Raw genomic sequence first — 25,367 nt, 5'->3', positions numbered from 1 at the left:
CTGATCTGACAGTCCTGAACAAGATACGCTCCAATGGCTAATCGATTTCACTAGCATGAAGGCTGTGTCCTATGTAACATAGATCAGGCCTGCGGAAAAGGGAGACCAGCTAAAGCAACCTCTGCAGCAAGCTGAAACACCCAACAAAATACAGCATCACTCAAAATAAAGAAAATCCCAGATAAGGGAATGAATCTGCCTCTAACAGGTTGGCAGTATTTGCCTGAAACAGTCTATCCTGTTATCAGGAACTGCTCCTACTAGAAGCAGGTACATGGGTCCTGGAGACTCCCTGAAGCAGGCGGCTTGTTGTCCCAGCCAGAGAGAAAGGAGATGGGAGTGGCTGTCTTAGAAACAAGATCTCTAGGACATGGGCTGAGCATTCCTGAGGGAGGACCCCTCTGACCATCCAAGTCTGGGCAGAAAGTTTGAGCTGAACTTTGTTACCTTATTGTTGATATCTGTGTTTATTCAAACAAACCTCCAGGCAGAGGGAGTCTGGGCTCTACAGGGCATGTGGAGTGGTATTTGAGAGCAGGACAGGAACAACACCTGCTCACCTTCCCTGGCTACCAAGAGGGCGATTCAATAGGAAACAGAACCAGTAAAACTGAGCATATCAAACCTTCCCGAGCCCCAAACTAAGTGATACCTGGGAAGATACTGGATCAAATTATTAAACAATCAGCTTGTAAGCACCTAGAGGATAATAGGTTTATAAGAAATAGCCACAAATCAGACATCAGGAATAGTAACATACAAAAGCCAGTAGGAGAACACTTCAATCTCCCTGGACACTCAATAACAGATTTAGAAGTAGCCATCCTTCAACAAAAAAACTTCAAAAACAGACTTCAAAGAGAAACTGCTGAACTACAATTCATTTGCAAACTTAACACTGTTCATTTGGGTTTGAATAGGGACTGGGCGTGGCTGGCTCACTACAAAAGCAATTTTCCCTCTCTTGGTATTGACACCTCCTCATCAATTATTGAGAGTAGACCACATCCACCCTGACTAAATTGGCCTTCAACACTGGTTCTCCATTTGAAAGGTAACTCCCTTCTCTTCATGTGCCAATATCTATTTATGCCTGGATCTGTAATTTTCACTTCATGCATCTGAAGAAGTGAGGTTTTTACCCACAAAAGCTTATGCCCAAACAAATCTGTTAGTCTTTGAGGTGCCACCGGACTCCTTGTTTTTATGATATTAGGAAAATACTTTCTAACTCTCAGGGTAGTGAAGCTCTGGCACAGGCTTCCAAGGGAGGTTGTGGAATCCCCACCACTGGAGGTGTTTAAGGGCAGGTTGGACAAACACGGGTCAGGGCTGGTCTAGGTTTACTTGGTCCTGCCTCAGCACAGGGGGCTGGACTAGCTGACCTCCCGAGGTCCCTTCCAGCCTGATGTTGCTGATTCTAGTGTTCAGGAGGAAGGTGCTGCTAATGGAATGAGCACCTGCCATGGGATTAGGGCTTTGGCTAGAGGTGTTTCCTGATCCTTAACACCCTCTGCAGGCTCCCCGGCTGCTGGGCTAGAGAATAGAAGATGCTCCTGGCCTGAGCAGCTGCAGTGAGAGGGGAAGAGTTTTCCATGCTTCTGCTCCTCTCTGGGGTCTTCATTCTGTCCCCCAGAAATCCTAGTGGAGGGGGGCAGGGGACAGTCGCCTAAACAGCCTTGTAAGTACAAGGCCCCTAGTCACCTTGAAGCTGCAGGGAGGGGGCTACCTAACCCCATATAAAGTGGAGTGGCTATAGGGTCCCCTGAAAACAGCAAAGGCAAGATGGGGCCCTCCTGGGCTTTTTGGAGGGGCAGCTGTTTGGGGTGACCCACACTTCCTACCTCACTCTTCCTCCCCTCCCATCTGACTCACTCACTCTCACTGATTCAGGGGGTTCCTTTGCTCCCCGTTCAGCCAGCTCATGTCCCCTATCCTCCTGGCTTCTGGTTCTGCTGAACACAGTTCCACTTGCTTCTCCCCTCCCCCCCGACTCCCACTCGGATTGCTCATGCTCCACATTTGCTGCACAGCCCCACCAGGCTTCCTCCTCCAGAGAGAACAAGAGTTCAGGCCAGCTGCCCCTCTGCCTGGCGCACTCCCTGCTGGATCTCCCAGGCACCAGAGCTCCGTCAGACCAGCGTGAGCCTATGTGCAAGGCTCCCCTCTCCGATCCTGCACAGAGTTCCATGTAACACCCTTCTCTCGGCATGCACTCACCCACCCTGAACACCAGCTGGCCTAAGGCTGTGCAAATCCCTGCCCAATGCCTTGCCCACTTGTAAGCGGGCCTGTGCCCCACAGGCTGGCAAGTCAGGTGCATGCTGGGGCCAGTGGATCCGCGACACCCTCTGCAATCCCAGAAGCGGCGCAGGCCAAAGGACAGCACGGCAGGAGCCTCGGACAGCTTCCGTCATTCCCAAGCAGTGTGGTGCTCACTCCTGAAATGCCCATAAACCAGATCCTGGTGTGGAGAGCCTGCAGCCCTGGGCAGGGCAGACAAGCCCAGGTACAAGGTCACAATCCAGCCTTGTTCGCAACTAAGGTGCTCGTTGCACACGATGGTGCAGAGCCTATCAGCAGCCTGCAGCTTCCAGTACAGAGATGGGATCAAAATAGCGCCACGATTTTACAGCACAGCTAAGAATAGCTCGCAGGTCAGCCTCCTTCTGAAAGGCAGCCGGGACATCGGCTGGAGCGTGCGCGTTGGCATGGTCAGAGGAGCCGGGTAAACCCAGGGGAAAGGTCTGCATGTTAACCAGCTAAGCGGGATTTAGAAACGAGAAATGCTGAACCATGGCAGAGAGAGACAGGGAGAGTGCAGCAGGAGAGAGGGACACAGAAGGGCAAGATGGGGGCAGACCAAGCCCCCTCCCGGTTTGTGTCAAGAGCTAAGATGGAGTGTTTTCACGGCAAGCCTTTTCCTCTTGGGATTTTATTTCGGTGATGCTTTGACGGGCAGCACTTTACAGGCTCCCCTCTAGGGCAGCGGCCAGCATCAGCGCGTGTGGGTGGGGCAGCATGCAGGCCATCTGCCAAGGTAAAGCCCTTCATTCCCAGACAGCAAACACATCAGCTCTGGCCCCACCCTCGGCATGGTGTGGGGCTCTGGGCGACAGCATAGAGGGCGCAAGACGGAGCCAATCACAGAGTGGGGGTTGAACATACTTCCCGTAGGGGTCACATTCAGAAGGAGAAACAGCCATTTTTCAAAAGTGTCCTATTTCCTGGCTATTTCATGCATTTCTTTCCCCAAACTAGCCTGTGGAACTGGGCTCCTTCAGGAGGGCTCGCTCACCAAGCACCGCGTGGTCAGCCAAGGCGCTTCTCACTAAGGGCCATAACTGGGGCAAGTGCTAGTTACTTTCACTTGAACGGCTTGTGAAAGGCCCTTGCAGGACCTGCAAAGAGCCATCCGCAGCTACGGCCAATACAGAATGGCTCCTACACCCTGCAGAACGAGGTGACCCCCAGCTGATCACAGCTCCAACTGCCTTGACAAACAGCCAGGGGCTTCCAGCCACGAGCAGCCCCCTAGAGCTTCTGCTAGCTTGGACCAGGGGGAGGCAGCTTCTAGCTGAGACCGGCCCCATGCAGACCCTAGCAGCCTAGCCAGAGAGATGACTGCAGACAAGAACTGTTCAAGGGAGCTCTTATCAGCTTGGTCCAGGAGAGAATTCCTGACTGGTTCACCTTGGGGAGCTGCTGACTTGAGGCCATCCGGGTCTTGGTTTGGGTCTTGGCTGCGGTGATATGCAAGGACCAGCCCACACCCAAAGCAAGTCTGGGCCCTGGATGTCAAAGATTCTGCTAATGAGTTAATTAAGTCCAGGCTGAGGGCCTGAAATAAATGGGTCCAACTCCCATGGAAGCTGATGCTCACTTATGCCCTACTGCGCAGCTGATCAGTTCAAACTGGTTGTTATTGTTTTAATCTGGTTCAAACTCTCCAGGGCCCTTTGAGCTGGGATCCAGCCCACTGAGCTTTACCCCAGAGCACACTGACCTGGCCACCTTTCCAAGCCCCTAGAGACGGGCCCGTGTGATGGGGGTGCTGATGTCCACAGCTCTGGACATTCTTACCTCACGCTGATGCTGTGAGGTGGTGGGTCTGCTTGGTGCGTTGGTCCCCCTGCTTCCCCTGCTGGTGGCTGTGGTGCATGGGCTTCAGTCTGCTGGCTGGTTCTGCTGTCCCAGGACCATTCCTATTGCAAAAATTCTTGAGTTGTTGGCTCCTCTGGACCCCAGCTGAAGGTAGGTTTGTGCCAGTGGGAGCTGGGTCTCACCAGGCTTCCTTACCCATGGTCTGAAAGGAAGCAGAAAAGGCTCAGGCTGGTGTGTGAGACCAGCTCCGTGAAACCAATGTGCTTTCCCAGTAGAGCGTCACAAGCCCCTGGGAATGCCTGCTCTGGCCTGCACAGCAAACCGGTCTCAGATGCAGTGGTGGAACCATTTCAGGGGCCATCTCCTCTGCTAACAATCTGGAAACAGCAGAAAAGCACATTACGTAACTGGCCATGGCTGTAAATTGCAGCACACTAGACTGTCTCCTGCATTCTCTGCAGGACTGCTGGCATTAAAGAAATCCCCTTGCTTTTGAGCTCAGGAAGGTGAAAGGTCTTCTCTGTGCATGGGGGAATACATTGCCAGGCTGCCTGAACTGGCAGGAGGGGCCCAGTCCTGGTAGGCCTCTCCCACATCCTCCAGAGTGGCACAAACATCCCAAATTTAGGTCAAGTAGGGAGGAAATGCCTTTTTGCCCCACAGGAAATGCACCGTGCTTATATGGAGGGTTGATTGCCTGTATGACCACCCAGCAGGGTGGAACCCCTGCTAAAGTACATGGCAGTGGGATCTATGCATACAGTCTGTGTGCAGGACATCGCATGCGTACGTACAAACTTACAAGCTTTCACAATGCCCAGGGAGCAACTGGTTGCTCCCCTTATTCATTGGAAGAAAAGATGTTTCCTGGGCCTGGTGTACCCTGGTGCAAGCAAAACCAATGTACACAGGCTTTTCCTGATGTCAGAGCGTCTGCACACAATGTTGCACTGCTTGAGCTCTTCCATAGCATGTGCCCACGGCTCCAGCAGCTTTAACAGTCAAACATTTGCCCATTCATGGTTTGTGCTCCCTGAGGCTCAGTGTATCTTCTTTAAACCGAACAGCCCTAGTAAAAGGAGGACACGGGGAGGAAGCGCGCAGCCATGCCAACACTTCGTTTAATAACAAAGGCCACTTCTCAATGATACTGTGCTACTCACTGTGCATGTGGCAGGACTTGACAGCTTCTTGATCATCAGTTCCCCCATCCCTGCATAGCTTCTACCCAGTCTCTGCAGAACTTTCACCTCCCACCAGCTCCATAGAATCATAGGACTGGAAGAGACCTTGAGAGGTCTTCTAGTCCAGTCCCCTGCACTCAAGGCAGGACGAAGTATTATCTAGACCATCCCTGACAGGTGTTTGTCTAACCCGCTCTTAAAAATCCCCAATGAGGAAGATTCCACAACCTCCCTAGGCAATTTCTTCCAGTGCTTAATCACCCTGACAGTTAGGAAGTTTTTCCTAATGTCCAACCTAAACGTCCCTTGCTGCAATTTAAGCCCATTGCTTCTTGTCTTATCCTCAGAGGTTAACAAGAACAATTTTCCTCCCTCCTCCTTGTAACAACCTTTTATGTACTTGGAAACTGTTATCATGTCCCCTTCTCAGTCTTCTCTTTTCCAGAATAAACAAACCCAATTTTTTCAATCTTCCCTCATAGCTCATGTTTTCTAGACCTTTCATCATTTTTGTTACTCTTCTCTGGACTTTCTCCAAACACTATCAATGCAGGTGCAAATATCCATGCATGCAGGTGTTCTGGTTGTGCGGAGACACTCAGCTGTTCTCTTGCACAGAGATCTAAGTGCTTTACAGGAGGAAAGGCTGAGGCACAGGGAGGACGTGACTTACCCAAGGTCACCCAGCAGCTCAGGGCCAGAACTGGGAAAGAACCCAGGTGTCCTGTCCACTGGCCAACACCACCTCTTTATCTTTTATGCTGGGCCCTGTGGTCTGGGTTGATGTGACATAGGAATGTCTCATGTGCAAAGCCTCTGGGGACACAGTCATTCCCTGTGTGTAGTGCCCTCTTCCAGATAGAAACTGGGACAGGGGCTTATGCCAGGATAGCTTTAGGGACACGGCCCAAGAGGTCACATGGTGAACCGAGCTCACAGGGCCCTCAGGGGGATCAGCTTTGCCAGGGTGAGCCCAATGTCTCACCCTTTTTCCCGGGGGCACCAGACGCTCCATGGAAGTGTGTGTTTACTCCATGCTGGTTGCACTGGGCACACGCTGTTGTCTGGGGTGCCCTGAAGGCACCTACGAACTCTCACTCAAACCACATGATAGAAAGAAACTGCAGGTGTCCGGTGCCAGGCTTAGCAAGGGGAGAACTGGGGGCCACCATTGCAGCCTGCTGTAGCAAGAAGCTCTCGGGAGTGCAAGTGCACTCAGGACAGGCAACTGGCTCTCTTGGAAAGACTCATGTGAAGAGCTGTTTGCCACACAGTGAAGGAGACTTTGTTATGTTTGCATGTTTTCGGACCCCGTTGGGAGCTAACGTACACAGCTTTAGCTCACTTCATCCAGAGAGCCTGGGAAGCTGAATGTTAGCAAGGCCAGTGAAGTGAACATGACAATACAGCTCTCCCCACGGCCCACTCCCCCTACTCAATGGGACTACTCCCCACCCACCCACCCACGCCTGCCACTCATCAGCCTCTGGGCCTTTCCAAAAGCTGTGTGGATAATGGAAGGCAGTAGCAACTCAGCAACCCACCTCCTTCCCCACCCCAGGCAGACGTAAAGCATCCCACTGCCTTCGGCCTCCTGGAGTCATTGACCCCTGGGCAGAGCAGATGTGAAATGCTGCTGTTCTCGTAAAGATGCTGCCTCATGAAATGGGGAGGCCACTTCCCACTGCCATGTGGTGGGCACCTCCCCTACCCTGCCAATGGGGTAGAATTCAGCAAAGGAAACTGGAGTCTGGGTAGCAGGCAAAGCTTCCTGACAGTGAAAGCTCTAGAGCCCGGCCTTCGTGGGCATTTGCCCCAACTCCAGCCACCTGCACCCACCCCTACCCCTGGTGCGGACCCCAGGACAGACAGAGGAAGCTGCTCTAAGCCACAATCTGCACCACTGCAGCTTACCTCCGTTTCACGCAGGGGAAATTCCCGCTGGTGCAAACAGTGGCTTTGCCTGTTGGCATTGGTGCAGCTATGCTGATGGCACAAATCGGGGCTAATCCCAGGGTAGCCAAGACCGAGGTTATGGACTAGCCTCCCAAGGGATGGGGGGAGGGCACTGAAAAAGAGACTTGACAAGGTGTTAGAAACTGTACTGAAGAAAACAATGTTACCTGAGGCCTGAGGTGGCCCCATTTGGAGATATTCCTATCTCATAGAACTGGAAAGGACCCCAAAAGGTCATTGAGTCCAGCCCCCTCCCTTCACTAGCAGGACCAAGTACTGATTTTGCCCCAGATCCCTAAGTGGCCCCCTCAAGGATTGAACTCACCACCCTGGGTTTAGCAGGCCAATGCTCAAACCACTGAGCTATCCCTTTCCCCCTCACCTCTGTCTCTCTGGTCCATGACCCATGGTTCACAAACACTAGGGGTCCCCCCTCTTGCATGAGTTACTAGCTGTCAGATAGGATTCCAGAAGCATTTGAGCTATCTATAGGAAACAGGCACTTTGTCCCTGCCTCTCACAGGAAACGGAGCCCATTTTGGCTGCACCCGGCTAAGACGGGCACAGAACACCAGGACCTCACTGCTTTAATATGTAGCGTGTTTCCCACCACCTCTGCGCCCTGAGTCAGCAATAACCACTCACACCCCACAATACATTTGAGCCTAAGAGGAGCAATCTCTTTCCTAGCCAGGCACAGCTGGGAGAGATGTGACCCATTGTCTTCCTCCCCCAAAATGGCACAGACAGAAGCTGCAATGAATTCCCAAAGGGCCAGATTCTCATCCTCTTACATTGAATGGCACCTTCAGAGGGGCTATCCACTGGGCAAGATGCTCCTCGGGGTGAGTATGGGGACCAGAATCTGGGCAAAGAGAATCTAATCTCTATAATCCCTGATCTGATGGCACTTAAAATAACAGCACGTCTAAGCAAAGACACTGCAGATGTGGGCATTGGTACAGCCTGCAGGAAAGGGGAATGCCCACCACAAAGCCAGCGTTGGCCCTCACCAGAGGTTCTGGAATCACTTGTGATTTTACTGATCAGAGACCAGAGAGAAAGGGGAGGTGATCCCCAGAACCCCACTGGTGACTGATCAAACCCTTAGAAAGCAATCCTAAGGTGACTGTGCAGGGCCAGGGGAATTTTGAGGTGCAGTGTTTGACCAATAGAATTGCCCTGGCCTTTTGGGGCAGATCCTTGCACATTTGTGTGCTCACAAAAGGTCTGTGTGGATCCAGTTGCAGGATCAGGGCCTAGGAGAGTAACAGTAGCTGAAACAATATGAATTAATCTGTTTGGCAATCGTTTTGCAGAACTCTGGATATTAACCCTCTTTTCCAAAAAGGTATTTAGATTGAAAATTCCAGTTGCCATAGCAATGTAATGCTGCTCTTTACTGTCTCATTTTTCTCCTTCTATTAGTTCTATATCTTAGCAGCCATTAGATAAATTGCCAATGAGACAAACCTTGGGATTTTTTACGGTAAGAATGATTTTTGTGTGGGCTTCTTGTTGAGTTGGATCCAAGAGGTCAAGGATTGCATTGTGTACGCTTCCAGGACCAGGACAGTGTCCACCAGTCTAAAGATGCTCATTGATAATCACTCATATTAATATTTAATGGGACTCAGAGAAGTCCCATGATACGCTGATGATCAAAACCCAGTCTAATTACATTGCTTGTGCACGCTCACACAATGCTCCTTCTGTCGGCGGAGCGTGTCCACATTGGTAGTCTAGAGAGCAGTGCCCTGGGGTTAGTTATCCCACTGTGTTCCTCACCCCTTGGGAAGGCGGAATGGATCGCAGCACATCATGGCTGTGGGCTCAATGTCCCATGATGCAGTTTTTTGGTCCCATCATTCCATGGGTTTCCAACTGCGTTTCGCGGCATTGTTCCACAGTCCCAGTTCACTATGCGCCCGCCATCTCCGTCTGAAAGCTTGGATCCTGCACTGCTCTTTACTGTTGCGGTCACTGGTATGAACACATCGCGGATGGTCATGCAATATATCATGAGCTCAGACTCTGAACAGGAATCCGAGTTGCCTGACCTGTTGTGTGCCACGGAAACATACACCACCAGATTACTTTTGGCATTCCCGGAGCAGCTGAACTTGGTGGACCATAGCTTTAAGGCTCTGGAAACAAGCACTGAGTGGTGAGATCGCATGGTCATGCAGGACTGGATGACGAGCAGTGGCTGCAGGACTTTTGGATGTGGAAAGCCACCTTCCAGGCACTGCGTGCAGAGCTCGCCCCAGCACCGCGGCAGCAGGGCACCAAAATGAGAGCTGTCTTCTTGATGGAGAAGTGCGTGGCAATCGCTGCGTGGAAGCTGGCGACTCCACACTGCTACCGGTCAATCGCAAATCAGTTTGGAGTTGGGAAGTCAACCGTGTGGCTGCATTAACACAAGTGTGCAAGGCTATTAATTGCATTCTGCTACAAAGGACTGTGACTCTTGGCAATGTGCGTGAAATATTGGATGGCTTTGCAGCAATGGGGTTTCCTAACTGTGGCGGTGCCATAGATGGCACACATATTCCAAGTTTGGCCCTGGACCATCTTGTGATCGAGTCCATCAATAGAAAGGGGTACCTCTATGGTATTGCAGGCACTTGTGGATCACCATGGGCATTTCACCAACAATGCGGGATGGTCTGGAAAGGTACATGACGCATGCATCTTCAGGAACACTGACCTGTACAGAAAGTTCCAAGTAGGGACTTTCTTTCCAGACCAGAAGATTCCAGTGGGGGATGTTAAAATACCCATAGTAATCCTGGGAGACCAGCGTACCCCTTACTCCCATGGATTGTGAAGCCTTACATGTGAAACCTGGTATCAGAGGGGTAGCCGTGTTAGTCTGGATCTGTAAAAAGCAACAAAGAATCCTGTGGCACCTTATAGACTAATAGATGTATTGGAGCATAAGCTTTCGTGGGTGAATACCCACTTCGTCAGACGTATGTAATGGAAATTTCCAGAGGCAGGTATAAATATGCAGGCAAGAATCAGTCTGGAGATAACGAGGTTAGTTCAATCAGAGAGGGTGAGGCCCTCTTCTAGCAGTTGAGGTGTGAACACCAAGGGAGGAGAAACTGCTTTTGTAGTTGGCTAGCCATTCACAGTCTTTGTTTAATCCTGAGCTGATGGTGTCAAATTTGCAAATGAACTGAAGCTCAGCAGTTTCTCTTTGAAGTCTGGTCCTGAAGTTTTTTTGCTCTAGGATGGCTACCTTAAAATCTGCTATTGTGTGGCCAGGAAGGTTGAAGTGTTCTCCTACAGGTTTTTGTATATTGCCATTCCTAATATCTGACTTGTGTCCATTTATCCTTTTATGTAGGGACTGTCCAGTTTGGCCGATGTACATAGCAGAGGGGCATTGCTGGCACATGATGGCGTATATAACATTGGTGGGCATGGAGGTGAATGAACCGGTGATGTTGTCGCTGATCTGGTTAGGTCCTGTGATGGTGTCACTGGTGTAGATATGTGGGCAGAGTTGGCATCGAGGTTTGTTGCATGGATTGGTTCCTGAGTTAGAGTTGTTACAGTACGTTGTGTGGTTGCTGGTGAGAATATGCTTAAGGTTGGCGGGTTGTCTGTGGGAGAGGACTGGCCTGCCTCCCAAGGTCTGTGAAAGCCAGGGATCATTGTCCAGGATGGGTTGTAGATCACTGATGATGCATTGGAGAGGTTTAAGCTGAGGACTGTAGGTGTTGGCCAGTGGAGTTCTGTTGGTTTGTTTCTTGGACTTGTCTTGCAGCAGGAGGCTTCTGGGTAACCTGGACAGCAGCAAAGAGTCCTTCAACAATAGGCTGAGCAGGTGCAGAATGACAGTAGAATCTGACTTTGGTAGATTAAAAGTGTGCTGGTGCTGCCTTTATGGCAGGTTAGACCTAAATGAGGAAAATATTCCTGTGGTCATAGCCTGCTGCACGCGCCATAAGATTTATGAGGCTAAAGGTGAAACGTTTCCCCCAGGGTAGATTGCAGAGGCGGATTGCCTTGCTGCTGAATTTGAGCCTCCAGACACCAGGGATATTAGAGGGGCACAACGGGGGGGCTATTCAAATCAGGGAGGCTTTGAAGCAACATTTTGACAATGAGAACCAGTAATGTGTTTTTCTATACAGTACTCTGTCATGCTTTGCTAACTTGCCACCTTGCATGACCATTGTGATGACTCCTGATCGGGATTTGTAGTCAGCTAGTCTTGTACAATCCCTTCACCTACTTCTAGAATATACAGAGCAAAGGATAGTTCTACCTCATATAACCGAGCAGCATCAACTCAAAAAAAATCACTTACCACAGCTCTCCTCTCCTGCATCATACACACTAGACGGACTGCTGGGACTGGCTAGACTCCTCCGGAGTGGAAAAGAGGTCCTGACTTGCCGCACCACTGGACGACCCTGCCGTGTGCTCCATATCATCCTTCAACTCGACCTCCTCATCCTTGACTACGTCCTTGGGGTTGAATCCATTGTCCGCCACCTCCAGCCCTGACGTCCATAGGTCTCTTGGCAATGGAGATGGGGTTGCCACCAAGGATGGCGTCCAGCTCCTTACAGAAGTGGCAGGTCTTCGGTGCAGCACCACAGCTACGGTTTGCCTCCCTTGCCTTCTGGTACACTTGCCTCAGCTCCTTTCTCTTCGCACAGCACTGATGTGTGTCCCGTTCGTAGCCCTTAACCAACATGCCACGAGAAATCTGACCATATGTATGGAAGTTCCTACGGCTGGAGTGAAGCTTGAACTGCACAGCCTCCGCTCCCTACAGTGCCAGCAGATCCAACAACTCAGCTGTGTTCCAAGCGGTGAGTGTTTGCTATGTGGAGCTGCCACAGTCAGCTGGGAAGATGCAATGAGAGCTCTCCACACCGAGCAAGCCAAGTAGAATATCAAAAATTCCCAGGCCTTTAAAAGGGAAGGGGCGGATGCCTGTGTAATTGGGTGCAGGACAGCGGAGTTCAAACTGCTGACCAGAGCGGTCAGGATGGGCACTGTGGGATACTTTCTGGAGGCCATTTACAGCGACATAACGAAGCAGAAGAGTTTTGTTGGCAGAAGGAGCATTGCAGTGTGTACACCTCAACCGTTTTGTCAATGAAACCTGACTTTTGTCGACAAAACTGTGTAGTGTGGACAAGGCCTGTGCCAACCTCCAGATCCCACCTAAAGACTCCCTTCTCCAGTTTTGCACACAAGCAATGAGTCATTTCCATAAAAAACACCCCAGGCTATTCATTCTCTGGACATCCCAGTGCCTCCTGTCTTTTCTGTGTCTGTCTTTTGGGCCCTAATCCTGCTATCAGATCCACATGGGTAGGGCCCCCCTGAAGCCAGTAGGAGGCCATGTGCATGTGTCTGACTGCGTGGCTCTGATTCCAGGATAGGGCCTTAAAATTGTAAGCAACCTGGCAGGGATCAGCTTTAGTTTGTGTCTTGTACAGTGCCGGCGCTTAAGAAATGCTAAACAATTCATACAATACAGGAATTGCAATATTGAATCGAATTCAGGGGTTCACCTAGTATCCCGTTTCCTACCATGGCCAGCATCTGATGCTTCAGAGGAAGGTGCAAGAACCCTGTAGTAGGTGTTTGTGGACAGCTGATATGCTATGACCACTGCTTAGCATGCTGTTCGTAATTGTTTTATTGTTGCCTTATGCTTCCCTCCCCGTCTGTCTGTCTGCTCCTATTGGTTCTTGTTTTACACTCTGATTAAAGCTCTTTGGACCAGACATGGTCTTTTTGTTACATGTGTCTAGTCCCTGGTACTGATCCCTGACTGGGTCCTCTGGCACTACTCCAATACCAGTAACAGAACCCCCAGCAGTCAGAAGCTGGTTTATGCCTTGAAGTAGAAGAGTTTATCGCCTTGCCCACACCCTGGTTTATATATTAATATTTACTATAATAACTCTGGATATTCTTGTTAGCCACATAAACTGCCACCCTTTTTGGAATCATGCTACAGTCTTGCCCTCAATTATATCTTGTGGCGAGGAGTTCCACATAACAATTGTGCAATGTGTGAAAAATCATTAACTTTATCAGGTTTGAATTTCCTACTTTTAATTTCACTGAATGTGCCCTTGTTCTTGTGTTCTCCTAGCCTTGTAGACTTTAAGATCAGAAGGGACCATTGTGATCATCTAGTCTGACTTCCTGCACATCGCAGGCCACAGAACCTTACCCACCCACTCGTGTAATAGACTCCTAAACTCTGCTGAGATACTGAAGTCCTCAAATCATGGTTTAAAGTCCTCAAGTTACAAAAAAATCACCATTTACGCTAGTTTAAGCCTGCAAGTTACCTGTGCCCCATGCTGCAGAGGAAGGCAAAAAATCTGCTAATCTGACACAGGAGAAGATTCCGTCCCAATCCCAAATCTGGAGATCAGTTAGACCCTGGGCATGTGAGCAAGACCCACCAGGCAGATACCTGGAAAAGAATTCTCTGTAGTAACTCAGAGCCCTCCCCTTCTAGTGTCCCACCTCTGGCCATTGGGGATTTTTTATTCAAAGTTCTAATCTACTTTCTCTAGACCAGGAGTAGGCAACCTATGGCACGTGTGCCGAAGGCGGCACGCGAGCTGATTTTCAGTGGAACTCACACTGCCTGGGTCCTGGCCACCGGTCCGGTGGGCTCTACATTTTAATTTAATTTGAAATGAAGCTTCTTAAACATTTTAAAAACCTTATTTACTTTACATACAACAATAGTTTAGTTATATATTATAGACTTATAGAAAGAGACCTTCTAAAAACGTTAAAATGTTAAAATGTATCACTGGCATGCGAAACCTTAAATTAGAGTGAATAAATGACGACTCGGCACACCACTTCTGAAAGGTTGCTGACCCCTGCTCTAGACCATTCATAATCTTGTATACACCTCTACCCCGATATAACGCGACCCGATATAACACGAATTCGGATATAACACGGTAAAGCAGTGCTCTGGGGGGGTGGGGCTGCGCACTCCAGTGGATCAAAGCAAGTTCGATATAACGTGGTTTCACCTATAATGCGGTAAGATTTTTTGACTCCCGAGGACAGCATTATATCGGGGTAGAGGTGTACCTTTATTCTGTCTCCTTACTCATCTTCTCTCTAAGGCAAACAGTTCCATTTATTTCAATCTCTCTTCAAATGAGAGCTTCCCTATGCCTCAGTCATTCTAGTCAACCATCTCTGAGCCCCCTGGAATTCTGCTATATGAATAAAACAATAATAAAATAAAATAACTACAAAAATCAATGGTGTTATTGATATGTATTTGTATTGTGGTAGCACGGAGAGACCCCCAACCGGGGATTGTACCCTCCTGTGCTTAACACTGCTCTACACACACAAGTCCCTGCATCAAAGAAATGTGTCGTGTCCAACTGTGAATGAAATGAAATGAAGCGGATGAATGAGTGACCTTATAACTGTTGTGTTGGAACAGACCCAGAGTGTTTGGTTTTCTAAAGTATTTGTCTTGTCTTCCAGAGATCAGAGTCCCCTGCAAGCGGCCACTGGTACGGGCCCTGCCCAGAGAGACAGCAAGCCTACCTTGGTTACTGCTGCTCTGGGGCCCTGCTGCAGTAGTTCTGTGGCCTTGTCTGCAGCGTGGAGAGCGAGATTAATGCGGCGTATACCAGGTCCCTGCATGAGCCAAAGCGGTGGGAACCTGGGCGGAGATATAAATCCAAGTCTCTGTGAAATCCTGGACAAGTCACCACGGCAGAGGCTCAAAGGCAGGCTTGGCTAAGGCTGACCTGCCAGCCTGCCTCATGCATGGCTTCCCTTTTGCATCCAAGAACCCGCCTCCAGCTTACTTGGTCACACTTTAGGAAACAAGTTTCATGTTTCAGGCAGATACAGGGAGCAGATGTTACCCATTTCTGTGTGATCACAAGGATGTGTTTACAAGAAGGGACATTCCTCAGATCCAGTCCTACTAAAACATGGATCGAGCCACCAGAAACAAATGCCACCTAATGTCTACACAAAACACCTGGGTCTGATCCTGTTACATTAAGGCCCATTCACACCATTCTGGCCTGAGGCCTAGAAAAACCAGGTATTTCATACCGATACATCTCTGTGAAATGATGATTGATACTGTCATTATGTGTGAAAGAGGAAACGATTTCTAAAGTTTTTGAAGAACCCTAATTTAGGGATGAAAGTTAACGAGCTCTCCGGTAATGCAGTTTTTGATGTCGGAGTTGTTTTGGAGAGTAAATGAAGAATTGACAACACAGTGGCCATGAGGATACATCTTGAATGTGGTTGACAAAAGATTTGATAAAGTACATACTGTTAAATGGGCACATTTAAACTGTTAGACAGGAGAGAAAAAGAAATATAAGTGCCCAACACGTCCATTTCTACCAGTCAAAAACAGCTCACGTTCTCTTTTACCTCTGTTGGACCTCTTTGGGTGAGTTCAGTCCCAGACTCCATACACAGGATCCTTCACATTGTCTTTCTTTGTGGCCATAAATAATGTATATAGTGTTAAGCGGAGTTCAATGACAGACTCCACTTTACCTAACATGGACAAGACTATTAGGAAATAGGACTCCAGGTTAGATGCAACATTACGTTCTCTTGTTAATGTACTAACTGAACCCAGTGAAAATATATGCACCCTTATCTTCAAGGTGAAAGGCTGCAAGAACAATCTGGTCCCCACTGCATGACCGTGTCCTGGGCAGGTTATACCGGCCTCTGACAAGGATCTGAGTATTCCATGACTCTTGCATATTAACTGCAATTGTCCTGCCAATAAGGTATTTTTGGACTCAATTAAAATGTATTGAATTGAGTCAGATTGGCTGGATGGGACTTGAGGAGAAACAAGGAAGTGGTGAGCCCTTCAGGATGGGAGGAGACTGCAGGGGATGATGCTAGAGGCACCCACTGCAGGGGGTGTTTTGACATCTTAACTGAGGACCTGTCAATGCTGGCTGCAACCCTTAGGCCATGTCTACACTACCACTTCTGTTGGCAAAACTTATGTTGCTCAGGGAGCTTCTCGCACCGACATAGCTACTGCTGTTCATTGGGGGCGGTTTAATTATATTGACAGGAGAGCTCTCTCCTGGCTACACAAGAGATCTTACAGCGGCATAGCTGGATCGGTACAGCTCTGTGCTGCGCAATGCTTCTCCACCTGCAGTACAATGCATTCGTCATCAAGGGATCAATCCTGCAAGGTGCTGCGCAGTCTGACCCTGATCCAGCAAACCAGTGGGACTATGCACATGCTCAAACTTAAACACATGCTTACATGCTTTGTTGGGTTGGGGTCAAAGTGCTCACCGCTTTGCAGGTTCAAGATCTTGGCGAAATATTGATATTGAATTCAATTCTGGGCTAAGGCCATGATCAATATTTAGACACACAGTAAGTCTGATGTTCTAAGTTTTAAAAATGTTAAACCAGAAACACACAAAATATTATAAAGCCAGTAAAAAAAATTAAAATTGGTTAATTTTAAATGCTTCTAACTTGTAATTTAATCAATAAAATAATTTAAAATGTTCACAGAAATTTGTCTAGATGTTTCACAGAGTGGTGAGAGTTTGGAAAGAAATATTTTGTTCTTAGAAAAAAATCCCTGGAATTAGTCCCCGACATTATTTAAAGCAAACTTCCACCATATGGAATCAAGGCCACCATCTCCATAATTAAACTTTGTTATATCCTTGATACCACTTGAAACAGCTGATTCAGTCCTTACTGATCTCAATTTGCACATTTTTGGACAGTGGATTCTCAGAGAAGCAGTGTATTTTAAAGACTTGTAAGCAAGAGCTAGCTCTGAATGGAAGAGCTAGTGGAGACACTGACTGTGCCCAAGCTCTGTGCCTGGTGGTGGGATTATTTGTCACATGGAGTGGATGTGGAATTTGGAGAAGATGCCCTCTTCCCTGTGCATGAGGCCTAGCAGACTGGTCACACACAGAGTCAGCAGGAGCAGCTGCAAGATGGGAAAACATGGGAGAAGAGGGGGCGGAAGGAGCTGAACTTGCCATTTCCCTCCTGAGGAGCTTTGGAGAATGCAGTCCCTGTAGCTAAGTGAATGTAACACATTGTCTAACAAGCACAACATTGTTCACGTTATTGATTTGGGGCTTAATCCAGCTTCAACGGAATCAGTGGGAGCCTGGCCTGGCCCTTATTCCTGGGTCACAGACATTTTGCCAGACTGAGGGCTGAATGGGGAATTTGCCACGGACTGCAGGGAATGCCCCTGTAACACTGCATGCAGTGGCGGAGGGTGTGAGTGCCAGCCTCAGGGCAGACTGTTAGGAAGCTGGGCACAAACCTCAAATAGGTGGTGAGTTCGATACTTAGACTCCACCAACCAATTATCATGTGTAAACTCTTCAGACACTATAACAGACTTAACATGGAGTCACAGACAGTCCCCCCTTGGGTACTTGCATCTATCTCGCACCCACATGAGCCTGCCTTTGTGATAGATGGACCCTGACACCAAGGATCACAGCAATATTCAGGTTACTCCCAGCCTCAAAGGACCAGTGACTTACCCCAATTGCAGGCCAATTGCACCTCAGATCGCACACCAAAGACAACGTCTGTAGCCAATCCTATAATAAACTACCTACAGATTCATTAAATAGGAAAGTGAAACCAGAGAGTTATTTACAAGGTTAAAGGAGGTAAACATAGATACACAAATGGGCTACAATCTTAAGCTTCTATACTCAACAAGCTCCGTATGTCCTTTAGGGCGAACCCAGGCTAAGCAGCTGCGGATCTCTTGCTTATGCCTACAAACACTTTGCCCCTCAGAGTCCAAGCAGCATAGAGATACCAAATTCTTTTTGTTTGGGGTTTTTATCTCCCTCCTGCCCTGTACTCTGAGCTGCAAACTCAGCTGGTGGGGAGAGGAGATGGAGAGAGTCCACTTGCATGACTCATCTTCATGGGGCGGAGAGCCGAACAACAGAAGTCTTTTGTCCTGTTTCTGACAATATGTAAGGAGATTCCAGTTGCAATGTCCCACAATACTCAGTCTGGTATCAATGGATCTTTCCTTTTGGAAAGGGTGTAACACTTTCTGTTGAAGAGCAGCCCTTCACACTAATTGGTCTCTCATCTGGTGATTTACAGAGTCACAAAGGCTCACAACACAACAGCTCAGATATTACCTGGGATATAGACGTTACAAGTGAGATTAATGCAGGCAGCAGCTCACAAGCATTCAATAAAGTCTCAACATTAAACACATTCTTATCATTCTAATATCTATTTTAACAACACTAACACACAGGTGAGCCAACCTGATTCCAGCTCTGTATTTGTATTCTGTATTCAACTGAGACATGGGGACCTTGGCATGAGCTGGCCATGATCTGCTGGTGTCACAGCCCCTAAAAAGAACAAATTGCAACTACCTTTAATATGGACAGACAGTCCACAGAAACTACAGATAAAAAAAAAAAATCAAAACCTTTTTTTTCAAACCAAGTGTTAAGCTGCTGTGTACCTTGTAATGTGTTAAAAGAAACTCAGATAGTGTGGAGCTTTAGCAAAGATCTCATTATGTTTCAGATTCCTCAAATCTCTAACAAGAAAAAAATGTAGGTGTGGGAATTAGAATTATGGTGGGAGAAGCTTTACCACCTACACAACAAAAATGCCCCCTGCTGTTTGATTTGTAAACTGCCAACTACACTTTGTATAAATAAAATTTGTAATCTGTAAACTCTGTGGGGCAGGGACTGTCTTTGAACAGCGCCCAGCACAATGGGGCCCTGATTCTGATCAGGATCTCCAGGCACTACTGAATTATAACATTACAATTATGCATATTAAGGTTGCAAAGTCAAGCTCTCAAAAGTTAGGTAATGTCAGTTTTACGGTTGTCTGTGAAAGGTTAATTCAGCCCCCTTGTGTGTAGGCCTTATGATTAAGGCTGCGATTTAGTCATAGAAGTCGCGGAATCCATGACTTCAAAAGACCTCCATGACTTCAGCCAGCACCACCACCGCCCCCAGCCACCATGGGCGGCAGGGGGTATCTACTGCTCCCAGCCACTGTGGGCAGCAAGGGGGACCCCCACTGCTCCCGGCCGCTGTGGGTGGCAAGAAGGACCCCTGCTGCTCCCTGCCCATGCGGGGGTCGGAGGGACCCGGCGTCTGGTGCAGGGCCCAGGACATAGGTGCAGAGTTTCTAATCTGCCAGGGGGTGCTCCCCCCCACCTCTGCCCAGGCCCTGCCCCCACTCCATCCCTTCCCCCAAGGCCCCACCCCGCCCTGCTTCTTCCTACCCCCACTCCACCCCCGCCCCACCTCTTCCCTGCCCAATTCCACCCCCTCCCCCAAGTGAGCTGTGCCCTTGCTCCTCTCCCCTCCCCCCAGCACCTCCTGATGCCACGAAACAGCTGATCCACGGCAGGCGGTAGGTGCTGAGAAGAAGGGGGAGGCACTGATCGGCGGGGCCCGCCGGCGGGCAGGAGGTGCTGGAGGGAAGGGGAGGTTCTGGTAGGTGGGCTGCCGGTGGCCGCCGCTCGCCTCCTCACCCTTCCCCCGCCCACCGCTCTCCTCCTTGCTGTCTACCCACCCACCTGCCTCCTCACCCCCCTCCCACCTGCCGCTCACCTCCCCGCTCGCCTTCTCACCCCGCTCGCCTCCCGCCTCACCTCCCCACAATTTTGTCGAAGCGTGCCACCCAGGGCAGTTGCCCTGATTTGCCATACCCCAGGGACAGCTCTGCCTGCCCCCATAATGGAAATAAGGCATACATTTTTAACAGCGAGAGTAATTAACCATTGGAACAATTTATCAAGAGTCAGGGTGGATTCTCCATCACTGATGATTTTTAAATCACGATTGGATATTTTTCTAAAAGATCTACCGTAGGAATTATTTGAGGGAAATTCTCTGGCCTGTGTTATACAGGAGGTCAGACTAGATGATCACAGCGGTCTCTTCTGGGCTTGGAATCTATGACAAACCCCATCCTGCCTTATCTCCCTCTGTTCCTGTCCTCCCCAGTCTGCCCTGTCCTTCCCCACCCTGCTCCTGTCTCTGCTCTGCTCCTCACCCCTCTGCATTCAAGTGAAGGTGCTTCTTCCTTCTTCTCCATGCTGCCTGTACACCACCAGGGAGCCTTTTAAGAGAAAAGGAAAGACATTCTCCCTGCTCTAAGTTCTAGTACCAAGCACCACAGTGGCTCCTGAGGCCCAGGAATAGCAGTTGCAGGGGAAGTAGTGCTAAGCCCTGGAGCCCTGAGCTGGAGCACTCTCAGTAGAGATGCAATGTTTGGAGAATGTAGCTGCTAAACTCTAACAAACCTCTTCTGAGCATGTGCACGTGGTGATTTCCAGAGAGTTGCAAATGTTGGAGGGTTTCACAATGCAGCAAAAAGCAGCTTTCTAACTCCAGAATGACACCTCCGCTCCAGTCAAAGTTCAAAGTCCCCGCTGCAAAGATTGGCTACAATTTTTCAACAAAACCACTGTAATAATTTTTTAACCTTGGCAAAACAACCTATTTTCCTCTAACTGTGTTCTCAGAAATGACAGAATCATTTTTGCTGAAGCTTTCCAGAAAAATTTAGCCTGAGGCAGACACCAGCATGGAAAATGTCAGCCCAAACAGTTAAAATTTGGCAAAATATAAGGAAATTAAAACAGTGTCTTTCTTACAGCAGAAAGTGTTAGGCAACCTTAATTATAGGTGTTGCTGCCTGCTTCTCGTGTAATACTAATAATTTTCGGATTAGATCCTAAAAGGCACTAACACAAATACAATACTGGAATTATAAGAATTCACAATTTCAATATCAAACACATTTGAAAGTATATTTTAATGACAACCTAAAAATATAAAGAACATATGCATATTACTGGTTTTACACTTGAGGGTTGAAGAGTCTCTTATTTAAGAAGCTCTGTCATCTAAAAATACCCCTGCAGCAACATTTTACTAATATAATTTCAAAAATGGTAAAGAATAATTCTGAGTAAGATATATTTTTTGTACTTCACATTTTTAGTTAATTTTAGTGCTGGTGAAAAATGCTGACTAATAGCCATGAGGACTGAAGGCCTCAATTTCTCCACAGAACAGGTTCTAGGTGCCAATGAAACCATTCAGGTAAAGTTCTGATTAAAAGCAACACAAAAGTTGGCATGACAGACAAGTGTAACCTGGAACAGCATGTGCATTCACTGACAGAGCTCTGAGCGTAAACTTGTCAGTGTTGTTCTGCTTCTAGGCAAAACTATAGGCTTCCAACTTGTCTGGGTATCAAATTCAGCCCAAATACTTTGTACAGAGTAGTCAACATAACATATGGCATGAATGGCATTAGAACACTTTTTATTTTGGAAGGCTGTCCCTAAAATAGGCTATTTAAGGGTGAAAAGAGAATAGTGACAGGGGTGACAGGTTTGTATATAATTTTTGGTGGTGCCCAGAACGGGTCCAAGTCCTACCCTCCACCCCCCACACACACCTGCCTAAGACTCTGGGAGGGAGTTTGGTGCGGGAGGGGTGTGGGCTCTGGGAGGGAGTTGGGTGCGGGTTGCAGGCTCTGGGCTGGGGCAGGGGGTAAGACAGGAGGTAATTGTCCTGATCTGTTCAGCACTGGAGAGGCCTCAGCTGGAGTACTGGGTCCAGTTCTGGGTGCCAAACATTGGGAGTGATGTAGACAAATTGGAATGTTCGAGGAGAGCAACAAAAATGATAAAAGGTTCAGAAACCCTGACCTACAAGGAAAGGGTTACAAAATGGGTATGCTTAGTCTTGGAAAAAGGAGTCTGAGACATGCCCTGATAACAGTCTTCAAATATGATAAGGACTTTTATAAGGAGAATGGTGATCAATTATTCTCCTATCCACTGAAGGTAGGACAAGAAGTAATGGGGTTAATCTGCAGGAAAGGAGATTTAGGTTAGATAATAGGGAAAACTTTCTAACTCTAAGGATAGTTAAGCTCTGGAACAGGCTTCCAATGGAGGTTGTGGAATCCCCAACGCTGGAGGATTTTAAGAACAGGTTAGACAATATATGTAGACCATCCCTACCAGGGATGGTCTACATATATTTGTCCTGCCTCAGCGCAGGGGGCTGGACTAGATGACCTCTTGAGGTCCCTTCCACCCCTACATTTCTAGGATTCTATGTCAACAAAATAATTCTAAGACAAATAGTGCATAAATAACACTTATTTTCTTCCTTACTAGTATTGGTAATAACAAGGGATAGATGTTTCCTACTATGCGGAAACTTTTCTCACTAAAGACACTCACCTTGTAGTTATTTTCCTACTTTGTTTTGCCAGTTTGGTGTTGTACATGACTGAAGAGTTGCACAGGTACTTAAGTGATGAGATCCAGATAATGGGTCTCTGAGTGTTTGAACGATGTGTAATTGATACCTTGTTGTGAATGGTGCAAAGCAAGGATACAACATCCTGCAAAGGTTATGGAGAATCTTGTCTGTCCCACATGTAACCATGTTTGTGGTTCTTGAAATGGTCTGACCTAGCAGGTTCACTTACAGTGTTTGCTGAATCCTTGTATATGGACATCAGTGTGAGACTCCATCATTTCTATTTTGTATTTTGTTTAATTGGTTGAGTGTGCTTTCATCTGATAATCTGCTACTGGAGTTCTAGAGTAGGACCGTATGTTCCAGCTCTCTCAGCCTACTCGTGCAGTTGAATTAATTTTTTTTCTGAAGAAGTTGTGACTCTGACCAGGGGTGCTGGAGAGCCATTGAACCAAACTGTAAACCCTGCATACAATGGAAACCTCATCAAGCCAAGGGGGTGTGGCAGCACCCACAGCACCCCTAGTTCCAGCACCTATGACTCTGACATCTTAAATAAGGGTTAATGCAAATACAATAATTTATAATTTGCTAATTTAAATCCCTGGCCCAATCAATTTCAGTTTGCTCATTTTAAAAGTTATTTAAATTAAATTCTGCTTAAAACATACACCCATGCAACCTCACTGATTTAAATAGGGTTGCCTGGAAAGTGATGGCAGGATTTGACTCATTTATGTTTAAATGAGTATTTTGCTTCTTCCCAACCTTCCTCTAATTTGATCCTGCAGTGAAGTCAGAATCTGAATTAGGACATGACATTCATTTCCAGGATGTGAGATTGTGGAGTTGCAAAACAGAATTACGACAGACTTTTCTGCAGAATCAAGATGGAAAAAGCTTTTATTCAACCCTTAAAGGCTGAAATAATAGCAATTGGAATACAAAAAATGACTGGCCAAATACACTGTTTTTGAATGAGTTCTTTCCCCCCCTAATTTAACTATTATTAGAAAAAAACATGGTAAAATATCCCCCACCCCCTTTCATTTAAACTAGTCCTAAATCAGAACTTTCTCTTAGCAGCAAAACTGATCTTACCTGCCGTGTTTCATTTCCTTTTGGAAACTTTAAATGTTGATTCTTCCCTGTACAAAGGAAAAATTGGTTAAAACTGCACCGTGCCCTTTTAGAAAATTACACAGACACTGCCCTGTGGAGCTTTATAATCCCTCCATGGAAATGAAGAGATTAGCATCTGAATGCAATGCAAAATGAATCCAGAATACAAAATGATTTGCAGGCTTCTTTAAACGTTTGCATTATTTATTTATTTGTCTGAATGACTGTTCAGTTGGGTTGGTGGCATTTTCCTTGGGCTTCCGCTCCCCTCCTTCGTTAGAAAAATAAAAGAACGAGAGAATGTGCAGTTTGCAAAAGGGGTCGGGGGGAGGGGAGGAAACAGAGTCGCTGCGGAGGGGAATCGAAGTAAAAGGACGAAGCGGATCGCTCCCGACATGGAATCTGCTTGGCTGCACTGAACCCCGCTCGCTCGCAGGGCGTGTGGAAAGTGCCGTTTGCAGAAAGCAGAGTGAAGGAGACAGGCAGACAGAGCCCATAGTGCTGACGTTGGAGGCCCAACCCTTGTGAGGTTGCAGAGGGTAAATGGTACGGCGCTGGCTGGCGCTGGCGCTGGAGGGGGGAGCCGGGTCGTGGGCGGGGAAAGCGGCCCTGGAAGCGCCCTGATTGCTGGAGAGACGCTGCCAGTCGGCTCGGATCCCCCAGTCACGCAGAGCGCTAGTGGAAGAGCCACACTTCTCGTCTCCCCCGGCCGGAGTGTGAGCCGTGTGTGCCCGGCGAGCAGCCCCACGCCCGGACGGTGCAGCGCCAGCCAGGGAGCCCCAGCCCCTTTCGATGGAGGAGCAGCCCGGCCAGCACCAGCACCACCACCCGCAGCACCAGCACCACCACCACCATTACTACTACTACAACCACAACCACCACCACCACCTCCAGCAGAGCCCCTACCTGCAGCCGGCGGCCGAGCCCGGCCCCAAGGCCCCGCCGAAGCCGCTGCCGAAGCATGAGCACAAGCACGCGGGCCCGCAGCACCAGGACACGCCGAAGCGGAAAACAGGTGCGGGAGGCCGGGGCGCGGGGCCGCGAGAACCGGGGCGGGGGTCGGGGTCGGGCTGGGCTGGAACGCGGGGCGGGGCGGGGGTCCCGGGCCGGCTCGGCGGGGGGCAGTGACGGGGGAGGAGGGGAGCGGCCCCTGCCGTGTCGTGTCACCGCCTCCCCCGGGAGCGGCCGGGCCGGCGTGACCTTCCCGTCGGCGGGGCGGGGCGGCCCGGCTCCCCCTGGCCCTGCGCCGAGGCCTCGGGCGGGGGTTCGGCCGCGGCCCCCTCCCCCGGCCCGGCCCCCTCCCCCGGCCCGGCTGGAACATTCTCCGCGGCTCTCGGGCCGCTTCCTGTCCGCCATGTTGGGAGCCGGGCCCGGCGCGGGGAGCCGCCGGCCGGGCCTAGGGGCTGGGTCCCACCCGCGACGGCCCCACCCGGGCCCGCCCCCGCCGCAGCGGCCCCTGGGTGGGCCTGGGCCTGGGCGGGGGCGGGAGCGGCTCTGTGGGGGCAGCGTCTCGGCGCGGCCTGCGCGGGGCTCGGCTCAGCGGGCACGTTTCCCGCTCCCCGGCTGGGGGAGGGGGGCCGCGGCCTGGCGGGGGAGGGAGCTGAGGGGGCGGCGGGGGCCGGGGCCTGGCGGTGGTTGGGCGGGGCCGGGCCGGGGGCCCGCGGCTCTGGCG

General features: G+C 49.2%; 1 protein-coding gene and 1 long non-coding RNA gene across 2 annotated transcripts in view; one reads left to right on the top strand and one right to left on the bottom strand.

Annotated features, from left to right (window-relative positions):
- On the bottom strand, window positions 1-24,027 carry LOC135976634 (uncharacterized). The gene is made up of 3 exons (XR_010593964.1): window positions 23,675-24,027; window positions 4,084-4,306; window positions 1-89 (listed from the first exon to the last, which is right to left on the bottom strand). It is a non-coding gene; the product is annotated as an uncharacterized LOC135976634 (long non-coding RNA).
- NUFIP2 (nuclear FMR1 interacting protein 2) overlaps window positions 23,915-25,367 on the top strand; it is a 30,620-nt gene continuing 29,167 nt past the window's right edge. Inside the window, exon 1 of the mRNA XM_005298242.5 lies at window positions 23,915-24,710. Within this exon, the coding sequence (XP_005298299.2) occupies window positions 24,488-24,710 (223 nt within the window). The 5' untranslated portion in view covers window positions 23,915-24,487. The remainder of the gene's footprint in view (window positions 24,711-25,367) is intronic.

Source organism: Chrysemys picta, chromosome 19 (genome assembly GCF_011386835.1).
Source record: "Chrysemys picta bellii isolate R12L10 chromosome 19, ASM1138683v2, whole genome shotgun sequence".
Taxonomy (NCBI): Eukaryota; Metazoa; Chordata; order Testudines; family Emydidae; genus Chrysemys; species Chrysemys picta.
The sequence above is the reverse complement of the archived record's forward strand: the minus strand, read 5'-3'. Positions and strand labels throughout refer to the sequence as shown.